Raw genomic sequence first — 25,503 nt, 5'->3', positions numbered from 1 at the left:
TCAAAAATTTTGACGTAAAAGCCACGTTAATGAGTCTTTCTTTTTTCTTTACACATATAGCTCATGAAAATGCTCGTGAAAACAAATTTTTACTCGTAAACTTTTGCAATGCCATATATACTATATATATTTGATTGTCGAAACGAATCTTGAGAAAGGTTCCCTAACGGATTCCAATTATTGACTATTATCAAATAATCAAATTATTGGATATAATTAAATAATTCCGTAAAGCGTAATCCAATAAGAATCCGGAGGCGCAGTTTAGTAACCACTCCTAGTAGTCGATCTTATAATGTTTTGACTGCATTTTTTTTTCAGTGCTTAGCATTTTGTCTCGAAACAAGCAGGTTACAAAAAGTTGTACCAGATGGAAGACGATAGAAGAAAATTAATCTTGGAAATCATTGATCGAAAATCTGACGAGGTTAGTTGTAAAAGTAGCGAAAACTTTAAAATTGTCCAAATCTACATCAAAATTCTATCTTGTCTCAACAAGAGATGTCTCTAGCAAGTTTAAGTCAGTTTTCGCTGATAAATTTGCCTGAAAACTCCTGATTTGACAGCAAGACGATGGACTCAAAAGATGTAAAGCATGGGAGCCTACAAAATCATATTCTATCGGTCATTTTGGATGGATTTGGCAAGCTGCCACTACAGTAAAGATGATCTCTAGTGGTACAGTGACAATAACGGGGTGCACACTTAGAAATAACTATTTTTACACGAGACGTAATCCATCTTTGACGTAAATTATGGAACGTAAACAAACATTTCATGTAAAATTAAGTGTTCCCAAACCGAAACATACGCAACTCGACGAAAAGTACGCTTGATTGAATTGATATTCTCGTTTCATTCAACTGATTCTTATGTCATTTGGACCGCTTGCATGTGTTGATCTCAGGGCACGGACATTTACATGACATTTTCGTAGTGTGTGGATTTAATCAAAAAGAATATTAATTGTCACAAAATCGAAACACTTTGGGAAATTGGGTTGAGGTAATTACATATTCGTTATCTGCATTAAAAATGGACCCGAAATCCAAAATTTCATCAATTTCGGTACACTGGAACTATTTTAAATAAGTACGATTACATTAACAAAAATCACCATCTTAGCGCCCCTTGATGGGACTTTGTATGGAAGCGACCTGTCAACGAATAGATTTAGTGTCAACGATCAAAAATTTAAATCTTGATTTAAAAATCGAGATGAATGTATGCGGGATTGATAAAAATATCTTTGTGCTCAGAAAACGAAGCTCTATGAGATGATGTATAAAAATCGGTATATTATTCGAAGTTAAACAACCCAATTGTAAAGCGGAAGTTGAAGAAGCCTGGTTAGGTGACAGAGTTGGCTGGATTTGACGGACCGCTGAGTCATGCTGAGGTTACCAGCAGCGTGCGTTACATATGACGGCAGGAATTTTACAGAATGTTCTCGATTTTATGATGATGATGATGATGATGATGATGATGGTCCCACCTCTTACCCCTACACAGGTTTGAGCTGGATGATTTATCTTTAAGATAATTAAATATGACAATTTAACCAGGTTTGCAAACAAAATCGAACTGGTTTCAGTTACATATATAAATTCCCTCTAGAGTTTACAGTTGCTTCACAGCGATATAAATGTAGAAAAGCTCAGGCGTCCACTTCTTAGTTCGCCTTTTCGTCCACCTAAAATATTCATAAGTATTACAAGCAATCAAGAGCTAGTGAACAATCAACAAAGCATTTTATTACACTAGTGACCCCGCAATCTGATGCTATCATAATTTTCAGCAATGTCAGGAATGCTCACGAACCCCCAAAATTTGCCAGAAAACATACTACTAACTCAAGGTATCTTCCAAATTGCTTCAAAATTGCTTTTTTTTTAATCAAATTTTAAATTCAGTCCGCTATATCCGTAATACGTGCGTGAGGCTCAAACCTTTGTAGACTACTCTTTATTTAATTAATCTACTATTAAATCAAATATTAAAAATCCATCATCACCCTCGTGCATTCATTTACATTCATTTGCCTCTATCTTTTTTCTTCAACACCATTCCGCAAAATGATGTATAGAGCTTTTGTAGGTTTTGTTATTAGCTACTACTTTTGTTAACAAGTCAAATCCGTTTTTCTTATGCATGACGAACCAGAGCGAACAGAAACCACTACTGTTTTTCAGTGAATGTGTTTTAAATTCACTGAAAAACAGTAACAAGTTCTGCCCGCTCTAGTTCGGATGTATAATAAATATAGATTTAAGGTATGAGCAAAAGTTGTAGCTAATAACAGAACCTACAAAAGCTCTATACATCATTTTGCGGAATGCTGTTGATGAAAAAAGTTAGAGGCAAATGAGTGCAAATGATTTTCCTTGCCTACTCGTGGAGAACAGAAATAGTATTAAAAAGTCGTTATGACAGCTATCCATATAAAATAATCCGTTAGAGATAACTTCGTCAAGATACATAATTTGTCAATTCATAAAAAAAAAAAATCACTGGATAACTGTTCAAAAGACAGTTTTAACGTGTGAAATGCAGTGTCTTTTAAATTCTGTAAGTGTTGCTAAACGTTTGATATGTCTAGACATCGAATTGAAAACATTTATTCCTTTATAATATAATGAATTTTGTGAAGCACAAGTCAAGAAATGTGGTGTTCTTATTTCAACCGCGTTTCTAGTATTATATCTATGAAAGTCACTTCCTCTTTCAATTCGATTACACAAATATCGAGGCAGCAACCGTTAACTACTTTAAAAATGAGCATCATAGTCCAATATACAATTCTTTGCTTCACCGACAACCATTGTAAGGCGTCTAACATCAAAGTTGAGGAAGTGAATCTATTACATCTCAAAATCAAATGCATTATTTTATTCTGCAAGCCCTGTAATCTCGATATTTGTGTTGCATTGGCCAGAAATAAAATGGAAGGGCAAAAGTCTAGATGAGGAGGGATGATTGATTTGTATAGCTGTATGTCAATGGCAATAGTTAAATCGTTTTTCAGTCGACATAGAATTCCATACTTCTTGGAAATTTTCTTGATGACATTGTCAATGTGAGAGTTGAACTTAAGTGTGTTATCAATAATCACGCCAAGATATTTAATCTCCCGAACGCGATCAATAGTCTCATTATCAATTACAATAGCGACGTTCTCATTTACTCGATTCCACGAAATTACCATAAATTTAGTTTTACTTGTATTCAATTTCAACTGCTTATACTTCAACCATCTACTAAGAGAACGTAAATCTTCATTCAAGTGTAAAACGGCATCATCTAAATCCTTAGCTACAATGAATAACACAGTATCATCTGCAAAAAGATTAGTGTCGCAAAATCGTAAAACACGTCGCAAGTCATTAATACACATAATAAATAACAGGGGCCCTAATACACTTCCCTGGGGCACTCCAAGGGTAATCCCCACGGGACTGGAAACAGAATCATTAAAAACAGTCCGTTTAGTTCTGTCAGACAAATAGCTTTAAAACCATTTATATGCAGTACTCGTAATTCCAAAGCGCTTGATTGATCTTAACAATAAGGGCCTAGAAATTGTTTCAAAAGCGCTTTTAAGATCCAAAAAATTGCAACAATCGTATCTTTACACTCCAAGTTATTTTTCCACTTCGTTTTTACCCAATTCAACGCGGTTTCACAAGAATGACCTTTCCGATATCCCGATTGTTCTGGTATCAACAAACTGTTACTATTTAAATACTCCAACAGCTGGCCTTTAAGAACAAGTTCTAAAATTTTCTCTAATGTGTGCAACATGTTGATATGACGAAACTCGTCGGCTTTAATCGGTCCAGCAACTTTTTGAATAGGAACTACTAAGGATTCCTTCCAAATTTGTGGCACATGTCCAGTTTGCAATGATTCATTAATAAGGTCCAGCAAAATGTGGCCAATGACATGAAAGCAATTTTGAAAAACTCCAGCATCAACATTATCTACTCCAGCCTATTTTCCTAATGAAAAACAAATAACTCTGAGTTCATCTAATGTAATTGGTTGACAAACTTCAAATCTACAACTACTATTAACTGGCTGTTTTATTTCGTCAGGTTCATCTACCAATTCAATGGATTGATTAATCAGAAACCCATCAGAATAATATTGTAATACATTTTTATGAAAGTTTTATAACAAACCTTTATTTTGACTACATAAAATTTTTCTTACGTCAAAGCAATCCCAAGCTGATTTCTTACTTCCCGATTTTAACCATGCATTAGATTTGAGATTGAATGTCGACAATCGAATTCCAGTTAATACCCAAATTTTCCGACGAATTTTTAATCTGCTGCCATGCGGGACCGAAAGCCACATATCTGTAAAGTGGTTCAAAATGAATACATTTACATATACGGCTTTCTAATCAGTTTACGGATTTCGAATCATTCATCCACTTGATGGCCCTTTACTGTAATCCTTCGAAATAGCAAGGTATGCAATCCTGATGGACACTGCATAAGTGACCGTTCTCATTATTCATCACTCACATTTTCATTAGGCTACCTCAAAAAACTGACAGAATGTTTTCGCAGAAATCATTTCCCATCAATTACCGTCGTGCCAACGGAATCGTTTTGTTCGCCCACGTCCAAATATGGTCGAAAAACTTTCGGTAAAAGTACTATCATCATTACGAAACTTGCACCACCCGCCATCCAAGTCCGAAACCATTCTACAGCAAGCAACCGTATCGAAAAAATCCCTTCGCTAATTAAAGGCTCGTGTATCCTTTCCATTGGCGGCACGAACCCCCAGTATTCCTTCGCTCCCGCGAGCCGCAGTCTGAACACTCAACCTGCCCAATTTTTAAATGAAAAGTAGCACTTTCCTTTCCCGAACCGTTCTCTTTTTTGTGTGAGCCTAGGTACGTACACCTGAAAGGTGAGAGACCCCCGAAAAAAATAAAATATATGGATGCCATACACTGCTACACTGCACACTGCGAACAGATCGAGATCGATAAATTATGAAATCGAGATCACTTGTTGTGTTTGCAAACATTTTATATTTTGCATTTCCCACCTCAATTCATCTCGAGATTTTTTTTTTATTCATCAACGAAGGAGAATGAGAAGTGGGACCCCTTCTCTTTCGGTCGGTGTCCTGTCTTCATGAGGCGCTATTGATACTTTGTTGTATCGACGAAAGGTCCTTTCGAACTGAATTAAGGTTGCACTATCGTCTGCCTTGTGTTGGTGTAGGTTACTGTTAAGCGTTTGTATGTGCTCACTTGATCGAGGGTTACAATTTGATTGGCTTCATAGCAGACAGACAGGTACTCGGGTAGGATTGCAGCAAAGAAGCCGAAATAAAAGCAAATATGTGTTTAAATATTTCGACGTCGATTGTTATTCAATAATCGCACCGAAACAGAAGCAAGTAAGTAAAGACGGGGTAAGAAGTGAGTATCAGTTGCAGTATATGGATGGCAGTTTTTGCTACAATCCTTTCAGCAGACTTTTCTTTGCTCTGATCGAACAATGTCTGCTAGAGGTGCTTTTATTTTGTGTCGCATTTATTGATGCGATAATGGTATTGAATAGCTCTCAACAGTGGTTGGAATATGAGCGAAAACAAAAATATAGAGGGGTTGCAATTTCACTTTTGCTGCAGAAACAGGCAGGGGTGACTCAAGATCTATCTCGGCGTCAATTTATGACGCAATAATAATGCAATAATCGGTTGACGTCGGTGGCAATTTGGATCATTTGATACCGTGCGGTAGTTTGTGCCATAACCAGTGAGGTTTTGTTTTTGTGACGGCAGCTGTTATTCGAAAGAGCTGAACAGTGCGTGGGCGGTAAGTGACGAACCGGCTGCATGCGACCTGCTTTCAGGACATGCGAGTCACTGTAGTTTTTGGCAGCTAGATAGGAAAAGTCTTTCAAAACGCATAACCTCCAAGAGATGGGAACTACCGGTTTTACGACACTCAAAATTAAGCGGTTTACACGCAATCTCATTTTTCACGCATTATAACTATTCCCGAAAAGCCAGGTCACCCAGGTGAGATCTCACGCTACGCTGCGGTTCTGGACTAATCTGTCAGAATCTCGCGCGCAAGCCGCCCGGTTCCCCACAATCGTAGACGACGATGACGACCGCTCAACTAGAGCTCGTAAAAAAGCCTTAAAACCCTCTTCAAACAAGCGCTAAAAATAAATCTCTTTTCCCATAGCGACTTACAACGACTCGGCAGCAGTTGAGCCCCCGGGAATGAACGTAAAGCAATATGAACAACGTCTACCGAGGAGCAGAAGCTCGAAAAGGTGCGTGCGACTACGACGACTTTATCGTGTAATCACGACATTTAATATACTGTGGCGTTTTTTTTCCGCTCCGGGGGAGGTGGGGTCGTTGCAGACGATGAATGTAATGTCTTTGGAGAGTTTTTACGAGCTTGTCAAAGACCGAGACTTACAAGCTACTTTTTTTTTCTTCTCATCGCCCGCCCTTCGCCATTTGTCGCATATGCGTGTATGTACATCATAACAAGTAGGTACATAGCTGGGAGGTGTACTTTGCAGCGCATTCATCCCCAAATAAACATTAGGTCTAGCGCCGAAGGGACAGGAAACGGACATGCTACTCATCGCAACTATGCGCGCGCTCTCGTCACCATCACTCATCGGTACAGCCGGCGACCAGGTTGGTTGGAAAGTTCCACCATTATCGGTGGGAATCGGTGCGAACGTCAGAACGATGATGGTGTGGTCATCATCATGGTGTTTTTCACTTTATTACCTGCTCGAGGGAGGTCAACTAGCGCGATGACTGTGTGTGACTGGTGGACGTTGGAAATTTGTGATGACAATATTTTTGACCGATAACTACTGTGGGACATTCCAGCACAAATCTGGTTATTTACGATAGCCGTACCGAAAAAAGTATTCATGTAGTTTCCATCAAAAACCATAACGTTTATAATATTTTTTCAATAACAAACAGTACTTCTATTTTCTTCTAGATTTCATATTCCATGCATGTGATCGCATGGATTCTGTGTAAAAAGTCATATTGATTTTATTGGACACAAATGGTTTATGTGATTTTGTGGAACAATTTCCAATTATGTAAGCAGATGAAAGTTATGTGAAAACTACATGGAAGTTTTCCATTGAAGTGTGTGTTATAGATAAGACAAATAATGAGGGAATCCAGGGCTAACACGAGGGCCCTAAGTAAATTATAGCTGTTTATATAATAAAAATCAGTATATTCTGGGTTTCTCTTTTATTAATCTAGTTCGTTTATATGAAGAGCTCAATCACGTTAGCATTACCGAGCCGATAATTCATTGTTCGTTGTCTGTAAAAAATTTACGTAATTGTATACACTTAAAAAAATTGATGAAAATTTAGGTGCTCTGAGACTGACATATACGAGCGTCAATTTTGACATAAAATTGAGTCATAATAGACTAGAAATTCAGCTCAATCAAACGTACTTTCAAACTTTCCAGTCTCGAAGCACTTAATATTACATGACATGTTTGTTTACGTCTCATCTTTTATGTCAAAGACGGATTCCGTCACGAGTAAAATTAGTTATTTCTTAGTGTGTATGTCTAAGCGGGTATCTATTTTCAAATTATGTTAGTAATGTAGATGGAACATTTTGAGCTTACATTATTACTAGTTGGCTGATAATGTGGTTTTTTGGTGCTGAGTTGAGGAATCAAATCTGATTAAGTCTTAACTTCTATATAATATTTACATGATACATTCAATTTGATATAACAGTCTTTTTCAATTGAATGTTGAAAAAACATATTAATCAATTATTTGAAAACATGTTTAACTCTCAAACTTTCAACGCCGGATTCTGAAAAGTTCTAAAACTTTCATAACTCCGTCAATTCTGAACAGATTTTTTATCTACATCTCAAGTTTTGATGAACTTTAAAGGATTTTTTAGGACCTCTTTTTTCTGAAAATATTTTGAATTGGGACGGGATAGTTTTTTGACGATGAGGTATGATAGTTAATATTCAGTTTCGGTGAAATAAAAACCCATTTGTGTGTTTGTACAAGCCACACAAAATAGAAGCTTATATTTGAGTTACAGGAAGTTTTTAGAACTGCCCGTGCATACCAAGGCAGTAGACCCGGTTTAAACCTCTAGCACCGTGAAAATTTTCCCTCCACTGTTCCAAATTGGGTTCTGAGTTGCTTCCCACAAAACATTTGAAGTTTGTATGGGAATGACTATGGGAAATCCACACTTTTTGTTGATTGCCTTGATAAATTGATAACTTTCTTGTAGGAAATTTTATTGGCTACAAAGTCAAACGTCAAATGAAATAGCTATTAATTTTTTAAGATTTTGGTTATACCATGACATTGTCAATCAGCTGCTTTGTTGCCTACTTAGCAATTGATTGAGCATGATCATAAGACATCAGTGTCTTGAACCGTTGATAACTTTTGTTGCTTTCATTTAATAGAGCAAAGTTGAAGCTGAGTAAATTTCACACATGTACACCAATACGCGTTTAAAACTTGTCCTCTGGAATTTTTTTGGAAAATTTAGACGGTGAGGTATGAAATTGAACTTTTTAAATGTTTCTATTTCTCAAATACAGCTTTTATTAATTTTTCGATGATACGGGGAAAAACGCAAGGGCTTCTCAAAGACGTATTATATTAAACACTCAAAACTAAAAAAAAAAAATTGCTGACAGTAGTTAGAGTTAGATTTAAACTTTTTATCCTCCACGGATGCAATCAAATTAATTGAAAGTACATGATTCGAACAATATATGCGTTTTAAAGCTTCTCTCCCATATCTCTCTGTTCAAAATTATGATATTTGCATCATTAAGCCTTTTTTCAAGATGGCCACAAAAAGACCATGCACAGAAAAAATTCTGAATTTTAATCATCGCGCAATATCTATACAGCCGAGGATTCTTGATCATTGTAAAAACATCTTCAAACTATAGTCAATAGGTACAACACAACAAACACGTTATCTTCCGCTATCCAATAAGCCTCCTCCATCAGAACGGGATCCGCTTACAGATGTTTCATTGTATGGCAGTATCGCCAACGGGGGGTAGAGCGCTTCTATTGCAGCAATGGACGCAAAACGTCGCCATCACTCACATACTCATCACGAAACGGTTGCTTTCCAAAGTCGACGACGCATCGAACGAAAGAACTGCTGATGAAGAGCAATGAGGAAGACCACACAAAGGTTGCTGCCGCGCAAACAGAAGATTGCTTGACACTTATCGAGAGTGGCCTGCTTTTGTCCACAGCTGAGTTAACACTGATTGCGCAATATCTCCCATCGTTAAATTTTAAGCTAACGTCGGCATAAACAACAAAATTGTTTGCAAGCTTGTATGCAACACTGCTGGTTTATGTGAAATCGCCGACTGGGATTGAACCCAGGCCCTTTGGAGTAAGAGACAGTCACGCTTACCACTACACCACCGGCGCCGTTGGAAAACCACCGCTGTAGATCAATCAACTTCAGAAAGCGTTACGTGTGTACGATTTACGGAGGATTCTGACCGTGCTCTGGCGTTGGTCATCCGGAAGATATTCCTTGCCGAGTTGGGCATCGACATGTACATAGGTGTGCGAGATGTATACATGGGCGAGAAAAAGAAGATTTTCTCCTCGCTTATTGTCATCACTCGGAAGGGATTCCCCTAGAGTATACGTTGGAAATACACATAACTGCTTCTTATGCAAGACAAAAGGCACCGGCAGACAGCAGCAAGGTAACAAAGGAAGTAATGCATGTGCTAAATTATGAGGCGGTGAAAATAGACATGGTCACGTGCAAATGACGACCAGCAACCACTGGACTACTAACAGGAACGGTTTGCGGTGCTAAAAAAATCCATTGTAATTCTCTACAGAAATTCCATTTAATTATCTTCAGAAATCCTATGAAACTTGCCTTAGAATTCTTTCAGATTTATCCTCAGCCTTCCTTTGGAATATTATCAATATTATTTGAATTCTTTCCACCAAATTCCTTACAAATGCTCTCAGAAATTCGTTGAGTTAATCATCAGAGCTCCTTTAGAATTATCCTCAGAATTCTCCATCCACTCTTCTTAATTTATATTGATTTTTACGCAAGATTCTCAGGGATTTAATAAAGATTTTATTGGGAACTATTTTCACATTATAGGAATTCTATTTATTAATATCATAGAAGCTTCAACAGAACTACCTTAGAGTTATCTCCAGACCTCTTTTTTTAAAAAATAGGGGAAATGGATGTAATGTCGGCCTAAATGCCCCTAATTTGGGCCCATACATAAATTCAGAAATCGACTAAATTTTCAATAGCGACCAAAAATATCCATTAGTACCGTCCCAATGACGCGTTCATCTAGATAAAATTGATAAATAGCAGATTTTTAGCGATGGGCCCGATCTTAGATCCATAGGCCAACATTAATGGCGATTTCCCCTATGTCTCAATTTCTGAAACAAACACACGTAAACAACATTCAGCTTTACATTATAGGGGAAATGCGGGCTTCGGAAATACCTATACCTATTATCAGGGAGTACAAAATCCGTGAGCGCTCAAATGAGGCTAATCGATGCTCTGAAACATAATGTATCCTCATGCAAAAAATGAGTACTCAAGGATTTCAAGACCAAAGCCGTCATTCACGATGTCATGCCTGGACAATTTCCTTAAAACTCAGCATGTTGAAAATTGTGTCTAGTTCGTTATCTTCAAACACAACAAATCTAGATAAAGCTGGAATTAGGGCCTATCAGCTTTTGTAAACAATTACTTCTATCGATGATTTCTTGAAATTCAAGGCTCGCCCACGCAAACCAACATCCTCATCGGGTAGGAAAAGACTTCCCCTACCTGATGGTTATGTTGGTCTGCGTGGGCGTGGCTTGAGTTCCTAGAAATCATCGATAGAAGTCATTGTTTACAAAAGCTGTTACGCCCTTATTCCAGCTCTATTTAGAAATCTAGAATCCATGTATAATTGACGTTACATTTTAAGAGCTCAAATTAGCACTTTAAGAGCTCGGTATTAGCTAAGCATTTCATCTGAACATGTTTTGAAGGTTATTAATTTACATGGTCAATAACGGCTCAGGCTATGTCCTTACGGTCATCGGAGAGCGAAAGGATTGCTTGTTACTAGAGACCACATTTTTGATAGGGGGAAGGGTAAATTACGTCTGGATTCACTTTGGATTTGATGCTATCTTTTGAAGCGTGATGCCACCCTCAAAATTCAGTAGTGTAAAGAGGCTTGGGATAGAATCTACACTCTTCTGCTCTGTAAGAAAAATCGGTCGCTACGCTACTAGGCCACCGAGCTCCTAGCTATAGAGATTAGTGACGTTTAACGCACGCACACTAGCGGGTGCATCACCGTGTAAAGTTGTTAATTATTTTCCTCTGACTAACCTACTAAAAGTAAGAAATTAGATCGGTCAAAATGAGTTTGACAGCTATTTGTTAAGTATCTTCCACGGATTTTCACTTATATGCTCTCAAATATCGCTCCAATATAACCGGACGTGAAAATTTCTATTCAAATGGAGTTGATTTGATAAATAGTGTGGTCGTGCTTAGAAAAAGAAGAACAGAAATGCAATGCACGCCCACAGCTTTTTAATGTGAAGGAACTTTTTATTGAACCCACGTCTTTTTGATAACTACGGTTGCCACTACGACCGTGACGATGACGATTCTCACGCAAAATTATTTAAAAGTTACAAAACAACAAAAAAGTAATTTGTACACACTTAATTTTTTTCGCCGAGATTCCAACAGCTAGTTCTGCAATTTATTTTGCTGAGATTCAGTAAAACAATTGCTTAGACTCAGCTAACAAATTAGATTTTGCTGAGATATCAGCTAACAAATCGAAGGGGCGACTCTATCTACGATGAAGGAAAAATTGTTGCGCGCACGCTGAGTAGATAGTAAGAAGTTTTATGACAATTCTGAAGATTTCTTGCAAAAAAATGATGCACGATGCAAGTATATGCGAAACATTATTTTTCAAGGATTGATTAGCTAGTGTGAGATTTGTTGAGCACCTAGAATTGAGATTTAGATGTGTCGTCCCCCTCGTAATAAATAGATATTTTGTAGAGATATCAGCAATAGTAAATGCCGAGGTAATCGGCTGTTGGAGATTTTACCGAGCTAAATTAAGTGTGTACCACAGGCCCGTAAACATAACAATTTGGTATTTTAAATGTATTATTGCGCTACATCTTACAACAGAATATCATATGAGAATAATAGCGGTGTATTTTTTTAAATTTTTTGAGGGCTGAGGGAAAACAAATCTGAGGGATTATTTTCAACGCAGGAGTCTACTTTGGTGTGAAATATATGCAATATAATCTTAAATAAAAAAGTCAGTTCAGCAGCGCCGGTGGTGTAGTGGTAAGCGTGATTGTCTCTCACCCAAAGGGACTGGGTTCATCCCAGTCGGCGCCGCCAGGATTTTCTGAGGCATAAAATGTCTTATCACGTAAAGGAAAGTAAATCCGTTGATTTGTAAAGGTCCATGAGTTGATGTGATGGGTCGATAGGGAGGGTTCAGATGTGGGAACTCTGCCTCCCTGCCATCGGTGGCATTGGTACTCAGTACGGAAAACAAGATCGACGGAAAACCAGTCAAGAAAAAAGAGATTTATCCTAAAATGTAGGCTACCCGTATCAACTTTTATCATCATAGAGAACAATACTCCTTTCTGGTGAATTGAACGAACAGTAATGTTTATTTACTTTGCTCGTTTGGTTTAGCGTTTGACGGTTCGTTTGGTTCTTCTTGCTTCAGTCTATGCGTGTCTCTATTCAACGTCTCTGTGCGTAGCTACTCAGATTTACTGCACTGCTCGTGTTTTTTTAAGTCAGAGGAGCGGAGCAACGGGCAAGCGCCTAGAATGAGCTTCCCAAAAGAAGCCAATCGCTCCTCTTTTCTAACTAAATAAACACGACCAGGACAGCACTCTGAGTGACTATGTAGTACAGGAGTACTTCATCGTTTTAAAATTGCAAAAACCATTTTCTCTTCGTCAAATTTTCACTCGTCAATGACCTGATTACAAAAAGTGTAATTTCAGCAGATAAGTCCTGTTATTAATTCATCCTTGTTTTAATTCAAAAACAATTATGATCCAGCTCAATGCTTAATTGAAAGTGAGCGGCATCATTACACCAATTATAGATATTTCGGATACTGTTTATTTCCATCTAAACTAACAAGTTGTTACCAAGTTTAGCCGAAATGTATCTCAATTGAGTGCGACGTTGCTGCTGCATCACCTAAACAGGGAAGTTTATTCACAAAACTGTGACAGAAAACAATGAGACTCTCGCAATATGGAAAACCATTCATGTCAAAGAGAACAGAGAGTAAACAGCTCCCTCTATAGCAAATAATGGTACATTTACGTTCATTGTGCACTGAGTGTAGTGTGTGCGCGCGGCGAGCTTACCTTTTGACTTCGTGGATTTTTCGGCTCTTTACGTAGATCTTCGGGCTCACGTTTGACATTTATCGACTGCGATGATGGGTGTGAACCAAGCAGTATGCCTTGTATATCATTTTGCGATAGGCCTGGTACGTCCAGAGGCGTGGTTTGGCCGTTCATTTTCGTAGCGGGGCTGCTGAGAGACAGAGAGAAAGAGAGAAGAAAACAGAGAAGGCAAACATTAGTCAAGAGTGTGCGCTCTCGGTACTCACAATCGTCATAAATTGTGTACACGGACGGGTCTCGTCGCTATTAGTATGGGCTGTTCTGGTGTATGCGCGATTCAATTGCTTTTCATTAATTCCGCTGAGTGACGATTGAATGAGTGAAATAAGCGCGAGTAAGATGTTAAGGCGCAGCGCGCAACATGTGCGAAGTCATTTTACGCCGCGACACTTAAGTCGCTTGCTCCAGTTTCTTTCATTTATATTTATCGATTCTCTTTAACTCGGTGCTTTTATTGTAACATAATTAAAGTATATAATATTTTATAAATTTTATTGACATTATTAAATACACTTTGGTTTTAAGCTGCAAATGTAACGCTGCAATAAAGTTTACTATCGACTTAATGATGGTTCTTGCGCTCCACTTTGCTGATCCACTTGCGAGCGTGTTCCCATCTTGATGAACAATCACACGTTGTACTAATCGTCACTTAGCGTTATCTGGATCAGTGGCAGAATCTCTTCGTCCCTTTCACCACCCTTTCCGTTGGTGAATGGAACCGAAATTAGTTCTACCGTTCTCGGGCTGATTTGAAACTCGTGGTAGCCAAAAGCAGGGAATATTTAAACGATGAAGAGACGATCCGAAGCAACCTCCCTTTACGGTACTGCAGGAGAAAAAAAAATCCGCCTCTGCTCAATCACCGATCCGATCCAAGCGGACCTGGACTGATTTCTTAATGAAATCACTCTTCGCAGAGCATCAAGCCACGAATTTACATAAATTCTTGATAACCGCTCCTCAGCATGCGGAGGCTCGTAAAATTTTTCCAATCTTTATTGAACTTCTCATCTTTTCATCTCTCACGGGCCGGGCTGCTGAGCGCGGACTCGAGATGAATAAAACTGCCACTACGGTCATAAATTGTCCTTCCCCTTCCTAGCTTCTCCCTCCCGCGGGGACATGGACCAGCACCAGACAGTGCCATTTGGGTGGAGCAAAACAAAACAAAAGCAGAGCCCGGCTCGGCTGGGCAGACGCAAAAATCAATCCTTCCAAAATATACATTGCCGTTTCACGCAGCAGAGAGTCATCTATAAATACGACAAAAATAAGGTGTTATAAAATTTACGACCCGCGTGCTCTTATTTCCTTTTGTCTCCGAACTTTTTGTGTGTTTTATATGGCAGAAGATTTTGTTATAGGTTTCGTTGTTGTTTTTGGTTGACAAACTCAGCCTCCCTATTCCCAAGGCAATGGTTGCTAAACAGACCGATCGAACGGTTAATTAATGACACAATATTACCGGGATAAAATAGGAAGGCTGTTTTGTGGTGTTATTATTGGATGAATATGGTTGGGAAAGAATAGGGTGAAATTTTTCACGGTTTGTCTTCGGGATAATAGCGCAAATTGGTTCTATTCATCGGGGCGTATGCTAATGGCTGTTGTTGGAGCGGCCCTGTTTTAAATCTCATGGGATTGAGGTTTAATAGATGTAGAAATTTTCAATCCTGAAAGTTGTTTCTTGTTAAAGCATTTTACCATATAACGCTGATTAAAAGATTGATAACTACACTTGTAGTTAATGAACATTTGCTCAGCTACAACTTTGATGATGACTAACTTCCGATCAACAAGATTACAAAACGAATTCAAACAATTTTTTTAAACTATTCTAATACATAACCTCAAGGTCATGAAAAATCGATATCTTTCAGATCATAAAAAATTCGTAGGCATTAACTTAATTGCAAACCAATAATGGGGTGTAACATTTCTGGATCTAATCAATATCATCCATGACGCACTATTTATTCCCCATTCTTGGCGATTGTTATTTGCTGACCGATGTTTTTTTTTTGAATTTAATGAAAATCAGCGTATCCAAAGGTTGAACATTTCGGGCGGTAACAAAGTTTTATACTCCCTGTGGGTCTCCGAGAGAAAGAGCAAAATTTAGCGGTAGAACAGGCGGGAGGGAACGAATGTTTTTGTTTGCTCTTTCTTCTACTTGGTATTTACCGTAGGCTAAATAGGGTTCTTAGAGAAACTCACTGAATAGGGTAGTGCTTTCGCATTCAGGGTGAAGCGCCAAACATTTTACTATTAGGTACTGGCACATATCATGAAAAAAAAAAGTAAAAAATTTGCAGTCATGTTTAAGGTATTAACTATCTTATTATTGTTGCGTTGCGTTGCGTTGCGTTGCATTGCGTTTGTAGTGGAGTGTTTCGTAGATTGCATACTGGCAACTGTCATGTATCTACTTTAACGATCTTATTATGATTGCTTAAGGAAAACTATTTGGGAGTGAATAGCTCTCCAACCAAAGTTAAGATCAGGAAAAACATGAAAATTACCAATGCCCGTCACGCCCATCTTCTCCGCTACGGGGAAAGGAAAGATATTGTTGATGTAACATCTACTTAACGGGAGGTCAGCGACTCACCGACGCCCCCATAGATGCTATGGAGTGGGATAGTTAATAGGAGATGGGTCAGGATTCGCTTAAGCAGGCGATGCGACCATAGTAATTGTTTTGTTTTGGAAGCTTGGGAGTAAATCCATGATCTTCTACTCAGTAAACAAAAGTGGCAGCCACCAAACTAGCCGAGCTCCTCAATTTTAGTTGACGTTTTTATAAATACTGATTTAAACAATAATGTAAACAAATAAAAAGGAAGGGTCTCACCCAAATGATCTGTAATTAGCCAGCCTTCTCGTGTTCCCAAGCTGGATCAAAATGCAAAACCATTTATTTGATCCAAAATAGTCATGGTGACGCGTAATAAGTGATCCCAATTGCTTGACGGGCTGAATATGAAATGGTCCTCTGGTAGCGCTTGTTTCAATTGCTTCCTCCTAAGTGCTTGTGGCACTGTTGTGGCTCCAGCATTTTAGTTGGAAATTCGATTCTGTGGGATCTTTCACTAAAGTCGTTCGTACCAAATCAGCAGCCAATTATCGAGAAAAAAATTACAGCGGAAAAAACGAATGTGACATTTGTTCATGGGCACAGCCTACTTTCATTTCAGAAAAAAAAATTGAACTTCTTTTGCGCTTATCATAAAAAAATGCAGGAACTTTACAGATATTCCAAGAAGACAATGTACAAAATTTAAACGAAGTTGCGAGTTCTATGAGCGCCAATGACAAATTTCTAACGCTTCAAAAAGATGTGATAAAACATTGATACGTTGAGAGTAGAGAAAATTAAAGTCTCCTCCCAGCGTCAGAACTTATAGAAAATTATGAAAACTTTGTTTACTAACTATCTCATTTTTGTTACTAAGAAAGTACGAATCAAATTTCCATAGAATATCATTATATTTCCCAAATTATTAAAAAAAATCTCAAATATCAAAAGCAGAAAACCAACATTTAAAATGTGTTAATTTTTGTGGGTAATTTTCTAATTTTGAGTATGGTCACTAAAAATTGAACGCTCGTATGAATTTTGTTACGTTCAAGTTCGAATCATTGCCCTTTTGCCTTAGTTTTCAGCCTCACTCGCCGTGTTTAGGTCTCTCTCAATCCGGCTAATCGAGAACACCGAGCCGAACCGAATAGAACATGATCCAAAGTGTCATATTTCAACAGATGGCTCTATTTCGGTGGTAGTGGAATCGAAATTTTAGTTCAAATAAATCATTCAGATCAGAAGTTTCATCAATGATATTAATATGTCTTCCCATTACACATTTTTCTATCATGACGATACGTTTTCTTAAAAAAAAATTAACAAATACATTTTCATTAGTTTTTTTTTTTATTATTATAGTCACTTTAACACTAATGGGTCATTCGCGACTTGTCCGGGGGTGAGATTTGAACTCGTGACTTTGTTTTTACCAAGCTTAAGATTGGTCAACTGGGTATACATTTGGATCCAGTTTGTCGTGTCGATGTTGTCCAATTGTCCCTCCCAACATAGTTTACTCATTTTTGGGTACGTTCAGCTTTGACCAATCCGGATGGATTGTACCAAAGTTTGAGACATTATGAATCAGTATAAAAATTAATTTGAAACTTCAAAAGAAATCTGTGAGCATTTAGGACCAAGGTTGATAAAATCCACAGATTGCTGTTGGCATGCATGATTTGACTTGTAAAACCAACAATGATAGCGACCGTTTGTGCACGCAGAACAAATGGCTTGAACATTAGGGTGGGTCATCATGATCATTTTTTTAGAACCATGGTTTTTTGGTTCCATTTGGGGCCCCTAACAACTGTGCAAAAATTGAGAACGATTTTTTTGTAACCCGGCTTTCCGCATTACGTTTGGAAATCAGTATGGAAACCTAATTATTGGCATTTTCATTCCTATGGATCACAATTTTGCTTGATGTATGGTACTAATCATGTAAAAGTATAGTCCAAAAAGTGCTTAACAACTTTGTCAAAGGATGTGCGATACTAGAATGTCTCTAAAAAAGTTATAGCTGTTCAAAGATCACTGTTTCGACTTAAAGGCTTAAAATCACTTTTCCTGCCAACACTGCCGGTGTACCAATGGAAGTTATATTCCAAACAATTTCTCTCGTTGGGCTATTTTTAAGTGGACTATGTTTTACTTTAGCTGTAGCCCACCTAAATCAAAATCAAACGTCATTTATTATAGTCCTTTAACAAATAACGACCGGCTTCATGAGAAAACCGCAAAACGAGTGGAGTAATGATACAATACAATTTCAATGTGAAACAACAAGTTGTTTCCTGGAAGGTTGTCAACGGTGTGGCCGAATTCAACAACAAGTCGCAGTTCAACGATGAGCAACAGCATCGAAAAGAGTGCCCTAAGAAATTGTAGAATATATTAAACTGAAATAGGGCTTAGATCTAATGTTGCGCACAACCCGCCCTTTGCTTCTAGTTTTTGAGTGATTTTGCTTTACAAAATTGAATGTTTTCACTGCAGATGACTTTTAAATTTATTTACCTTTCCGTATGTACCGTGATATTTGATAGAGAGAAACAAATTGTTGAGATATTGTTAAAAATCTAACATTACTTCTTGACCCCAAACTCGGCCTACGGATTCTAAATAAGGCCTAATGCACTGAAATGTCATTCAAACGCCATTCAAACGCCATTGAATTCATTTCGGCTTATCGGATGAAGATAAAAAATGATTCGGTCGGAGCGCTTCTTTTGTTTTTGAGGTGGGTGTAAACATTCATATCACTCGTTCTCATTGACTTTGTTCGGTAGCTTTTGAACTCAAGTGTCGTACCAAACGCATAATTGACTTGTTAACTCTGAAACAATGGATTTAATTGATGTTTTCTGCTCGATAGACCCAAAATGCGCGATTAGGCCGAAGTAGTGCTCTACCCAATAATCATTACAATTACAATGAGTTGTTTGAAAACGTCTGACATAGTATATTACACCTAGAGAGTAGGGAAGAGGGAGGAGGTACTTAATTAATAAAACTACTCCTATGATATTGATCAAATGGTTTTGAATAACCCATCCGAACATACCAACTCGAGAAGATGGGAAAAACCGAATACCAAAATTAATTAAGTGGAATTAAATGGAAGATAACCTTTTTTTGCTGTCTTCAGTTTGAGCTTAACTTACAATGATATGAGTGAGGGGTGGGGATATATTAACCAGCCCTGCCTCCCCTCTCCCTAGCTACGCTTATGAGATTGAGCAATTGGTTTTGAATAGTTCATCTAAGCATACCAAATCGATAAGATAAGAAACTCCGGTAAACCGGCAGTGTTGGCAGAAAATGTGATTTTTGATATTTAATTCAAACCATACATATTTTAACAGTTATAACATTTTTTAAAGGCATTCTAGCACTGCAATTTCTTGAAAAATATTATTAGGCACTGTATAGACTATATGTTCACATAATTAGTTGCATGGTCCAAGCAAAATTGTGGTCTCTAGGGATGAAAATGCAAAAGAGTAGGTTTTTTCCATACTAATTTCCGTACAAATTTCAAACGCAATGCGGAAAGCCGGGTTGAAACCAATCGTCTCCAAATTTTGCACAGTTGTTTGGGACCCCAAATGGAACCATTTAAGAGTTGTTCACTCTTGCGGTGACCCACCTTAATGAATGGTTAATGTAAGGATCAATTTCTTACATCCTCTTAGTGTGTTTCTTACCCCAAATGTAATGTCAGTTCTTATAATGAGTTAGCGTATAACCAAGTTTTTCCTCAATTCAGTGCCAACATTTCAAAGGGGCGTAATTGCTTGTGTATGTCAATGGCTTTAGCCGTCGATTTCTCGCAAATAAACGCCCACTCCTCCAAATTACCAATGCTAGCTGGTAGAAGAAACATTATTCTACCTGCTGGTGTCATCCATTTTCATGAGTGTGCTTTCATTCGCGAGAAATCGACGACTTAAAGTCATTGTTTACAAATGCAATTACGGCCCTTGGAAATGTTGGCACTGAATTAATATTTTCTTATAAAACCTTCACGAGATAATTTTCTAGCCGCAGTGCATTTGAGGAATCTAACTTGGTTAAAATATTTAGATAAAATAAAAATTACACAATTATTTTAAAAAAAAAAGTTCCGGCGACCACATTACAGAATCTGTTCATTAGAAATCCTGTTTACATTTTTTTTTAAATCTGTTGCAGAATCTTACATTTTCCGGTAGGGTGTGGATTCTATTGATCTTTTCCTGAAATAACATCAACATAAATTGTTTAATATTTATGGTTCATATAAAAATTCATATATTTTACCAGAATTAACCAATATCGTAAAAAAGCTATTGACAAGAAACCGACTGTTAAATTTCCAATCTGCATCATTTTTTAACTGCGGCCTCTTTAGATCATTGGCGTTGGCGCTCAGGTCTAATTGGTTGTGTTATTTTGAACGTTGTAGTATTTATTTACATCGCCAAGAGAAAAAATCGGAAGCTTAAGGCAAACATCGGTTAGACAAACTAAGGCAGAGAGGAAAATATTTGTGTACACACACCCGGAGGGATTGAACCTACCATCCCCTTTGCCTTGCCGAGTGCCCGCCGGATTCAAGGTGCAGTGAATGGAATTTAAATATTTCTTTGTACCTCCGCATGGAAGTTGCTGGAAATTCCGGCAGCGATATCTCATTATTATTTATTATTTTTACAGCTTCTCGGCAGCCGCAGCGTGCTGATGGAATCCGACTTCCCTCCGACTGTTATTTTAATTTCGAAACATTCACTTGCAATAATTTATAGAACTGAAAAAGGAAAAAAAAAAATCCGCTTTCTTCACCGCCTCTTCCAGATTGAATCAGGGATCATTTTCAAATCCGAGATTAATTTCCTTTCATTCATTTCTCGGGATGCTTGTTGCTGCTGTACTGCTCTACACTGCCTTGGAAGTCGAAGTCGAAAACGCACTCGTACTTGGGCGCGAGGATTAATCTTTCAATTTCAACCTTCGTTTCTCCCAATTACACATCCCAAACACACTCGCTCGCAGTGCAGTGTTCTTCAGTCAGCCATCCAGCCAGCCACCCCTTGGGAAACTCAGTCAGACACTTTCCGATAACATAGCAGCAACGATGGGAGAAAGATTGTGGCAATTAACACACATCTTCCGGTGGGATTTGGAAACATGGCGCTTACGTCAAAACAGAAAACAGAGTACCACGAGGATAAATGCTAATTAACCTTCAAACGTTTCCTGTGCACAGAATGTCAACCCACACGGACCTCGGCAGCCGCGATCTTCAAGGAGAGGTCCATCAAAAAACAGTTTAATCAGAACGAAGAGATAATAAAAACATAAAACCTCCTTCGACCGTGGAATCCAACGACGATCCAATCAACCACCTTAGTTAGCTTATCGAAATACAAAAATGCCAAGAAGGCATAACAAACACACACACACACAAAAAAATCTTCGACGAAACACGCAACACACAAAACACCGAAAGAAAGTCGGAGACGAAATCTTTCAAAATTGATACATCAATCATTTTGATCGAGGAATCTAGAGCAGCCCGACAGGAAATAAATCCGACCCGAGCGCCAAGTGTGACAAGTGATCCAAAAGGTGGAACATGGAAATCACATTAGACTTTTTCGGTCCCCGTCTTTCGGGAGATCTGTCTCTGTTACGAACGGTGTTTGCAGTTTCAATTTGATCGACTTTGACTATCATGCTGCCGGGTGAGGCATGATCCCACATCAGCAGCCGGAGGCACAGGCAAATCAGCTCCTTTCATCGAATGTGCACCGTGCTCGGTCGGATGGTCGGAAATAATGTAGGTTGACCACACCGTCGCCGCGCCGCATAGATCGGTATCACTTGCTCCACCACCACCACCACCACCAAGCACTACCGCGTCAAGTGCAGTTTATTTATTGTTTGAATTCATTTGCATGCAGTTGCCCTTTGGGGCCAATTTTATGCTGTATTCCCCGGTCCAAAGATGCGAATCGAAGGATCTTGGGAATGGGTTGCATAAGAAACCATCGGCCTACACGGATAACGAATTACGATTTGTTTGATTGCAATTGATGGTTATTGGGGACAATTTGTAGTGGAGGTTTTATGGCATAGGGAAGTAGCAGTAAGTCTTGACTATGAGCGCTGGAATTTTGCGGGCGTTTTACTTTGTAGTGGATGCAAACAATTATTATGTATCGTGATTGAATAAAACATGCAAATATTATGAACATTTAAATTGTTGTACATTTCTTTCGCTTGCACAAAAGTCCAATGAAGCATAAATATGTTTTATACATTAACATTGTTTATGGTAGAAATTAGTTTAACAATGGTAAGCATTGTGGTCGGAGTAAGCAGTAGCCATAACACCGTCTTCTTTAAATCAAGTGCAGGATCTTTGTTTTTGATTTTAATTTTAAAAATCAACAATGTTGTTATCTTTCTTCTGCTGACATTTCAATATCGTCGGATTTTAGGATTAATTAAATACTAAATTATTTATTAAATTAAAAAAAAAATCAGTTAATTCGATAATGCACAGACCATCTGGGGTTGCTGGACAAATTAAGCAGGACCCCCTCACTTTCACGATTGCCATCATTGCCGAAACAAACAAAACCTTATGCAATGTGACCATGGACCCCTGTTCATTTATATGGCAGCCCTGAGTATGCAGCACCTTTAAAATCGATCGATCCATAAAAAAATCGATCCATAAAAAATCGATCCATAAAAAAAATTGAAAATCGCATTTTAGGAAACACTCAAATTATTTTTAAAATCCCGATGAAAATCCCTAAAAGAAGGTGAATAATCCTTAAAAAGTATCAATAATATCCATTTTTAATGTAAAATTTATCAACTGAATTGTTAAAATGTACTTCGAATTACCCATAAACAAATTTAAAATGATCCATGATCCCTAAATTAACAAAATTGATCGATGGAAAATCATGTATACACTCTAAAAAATGTAGGTGCATCCTAGGAAAATCATTTACTCTATTTCTTATTCGTCTTCTTCTTCTTGATTCCTTTATTTATTATTATTTATTATTATTTATTCAATTATTATCAGTATCATAAGACAAGACATTCTTATAATTTACATATGTTTTATGTTTAGTTAAAGCACTCAAAACATCTACTCCTAAATGCTAAGAAAGATTTTTCTAATGTTAAAACGTTGGGAAGTAAATTCCATTGAATCATACCTCTAACGAAAAAGGAGTTTCCATACCTTGAAGTGTTGAAGCGCGGCAGTTTGTTCTTCCACGATCGATTACTTCTGAAAGACTTCAATGTATTGAACAAATAGCCGGGTTGTTTTGAGGTAGCAAGACTGAACAGAAACAAGCAGCTTCTCATTTGAACGAATTCATCAAAGGGGCAACCAAAGAGTCGATGTTGTAGGTGTGAAATACTTGAGAATCTATTCAAGTTAAAAACATAGCATACACAAGAAATAAGTGCAACTCGTAGTCTAGACAGAGCGAAGGCCAAAACGTCGAATAAATGAGAATCGCATGCAATAAAGTGAGGAAAAAGCAAGCTTTTAAACAATTTAATCTTGGTGTCCACACTAAGAAAAGAGCAGGCTAGGTTAAGGTTAAGTGTTTTTAAGCCAGCAAATATTTTGCCATACTGTTTTAAAATAAATTTGTCAAATGAGAAATTTTTCTTGAATCGTTACTCCAAGGCAAGAAGCTTGCTCGTTAAATTCAATACTATGCTTGTTAAATACTAAAATGGGGTTCAAAACATAATTTCCTCTACCGTTACTTATAAAAATAGCATGTGATTTTTTTAAAATATTTATAGACAACATGCTGTTAGAAGACCATTCGTAAACTCTGGCTGGATCTGCATTGATGTTCTCCGAGATATCAGAAGCAGAGGTTCCTGAACAATCAAAGTATAATTGAACATTATCAGCAAAGAGATGTATTTTGCAATAACTGAGTACACTGGACAAGTCATTTATGTATAAAGAAAATAAGATTGGGCCAATAATAGAACCCTGTAGTACTCCCGAAGAAATAGGAATGAAGGCTGAAAATAATACATTTCAGCAAACGGCTTGCATTCAACCCTTTAAATACGACTGAATCAAAGTTGTGGCATGATGATTCGAGAAATTTAAATTTTGACAAAATTTTCGACACATTATATAATGGGAAATAATGTTAAATACTTTTGAATAATCAAGGAGTATCAAAGCTACAGGCTTCTTACTATCCAAGACAATACCAATATCGTCGAATACTTTTAACATCGCAGTTTTTGCACTGTGTTTTGGACGATCTCCTGATTGATGGGTATTGAGAAGGTTATTGTGATCAACGATTTGACAAATTTGCAGTTTCATTAAACGTTCAAAAACATTAGATAAAGCACTTAGAATACTTATTGGACACAGATTACTTTTTTTTTATGGGAATATTTTTTTAAAACTTTTTCTATCCATCGGGAAATCGACTGGATAACTTGATGGAATTAAATATGTGAGTAATTGGTTTTTCAACTAAAGGGTAAACAGGTTTTAAAATTTTGAATGGTAGCAGATCGTGTACAACTGCTTTTGATTTTTCATGATACATTGCTTTAATTACATCGATCTCACTAACGATACCAAAATAGATTTCGTTCTCAGGAATGCGTTCTTCTAGGACAGCTAAAGTTCTTGGCAAAGCTTACATTGATTTCATCGGAATTTAATCCGTTGATCGGACAAGAGTTGGTTTTACCAACACCCATTGAGTTTAATCTTTTCCATAAATCTTGGGCAGGTAATTTGGGATCTAGATGAACTGTAAACTTTTGAATAAATTGTGATCATTAATGAGCTTCGAATTTATCCACGCATTTTACGCCAAGCCACGATCAACCATAGCTTTGCTTATTGTTCTATTAAACCAGGAGTAATTTTTTGATTGGAATTGAGAACACGAATAGGGACAAACTCATTGTAAAGATGTGTCGGCGAATCGGTAGTTTGATAGAAATCCGTTCCTTAAGTTCGTTATAATGTCGGTTTATGTACTACAATCGAGTGCCAGTCACCAACGGATTTAGATTGCATTGCTTCGGAAAAGTTATTTATATCAACTTTTTGAAAATTCCTCCGATAGCGATAAAATACCACAGCTGTGAACGAAATATTTGACAATTTTGAACAATTGCATGGACAAATCATTATTATGCTCTTTCATGTTATAAATCCCACAAACTAATGATGCCTAAATATAGCCAATACCCAACAAACAATTCAAAGTCACAAATAAGCATACACATTGAATAAATGCTGTATAACATTGTACAATGCTGAAAAAAGCTCATTGAGATCAATAGTTG

At 37.5% G+C, this 25,503-nt stretch overlaps 1 protein-coding gene across 4 annotated transcripts in view; it reads right to left on the bottom strand.

Annotated features, from left to right (window-relative positions):
• The window catches only part of grh (grainy head), a 558,597-nt gene that overhangs the window by 111,712 nt on the left and 421,382 nt on the right, over positions 1–25,503 (bottom strand). For all 4 annotated transcript variants that reach the window (XM_065231285.1, XM_065231293.1, XM_065231277.1 and 1 more), the window contains exon 4: positions 13,509–13,680. In XM_065231285.1, coding sequence (XP_065087357.1) covers positions 13,509–13,680 — 172 coding nt within the window. The remainder of the gene's footprint in view (positions 1–13,508; positions 13,681–25,503) is intronic.

Source organism: Ochlerotatus camptorhynchus, unplaced genomic scaffold, assembly GCF_037179485.1.
Source record: "Ochlerotatus camptorhynchus isolate MF236.1 unplaced genomic scaffold, CSIRO-AGI_Acam_v1.1 ptg000033l, whole genome shotgun sequence".
Lineage (NCBI taxonomy): Eukaryota > Metazoa > Arthropoda > Insecta > Diptera > Culicidae > Ochlerotatus > Ochlerotatus camptorhynchus.
The sequence above is the reverse complement of the archived record's forward strand: the minus strand, read 5'-3'. Positions and strand labels throughout refer to the sequence as shown.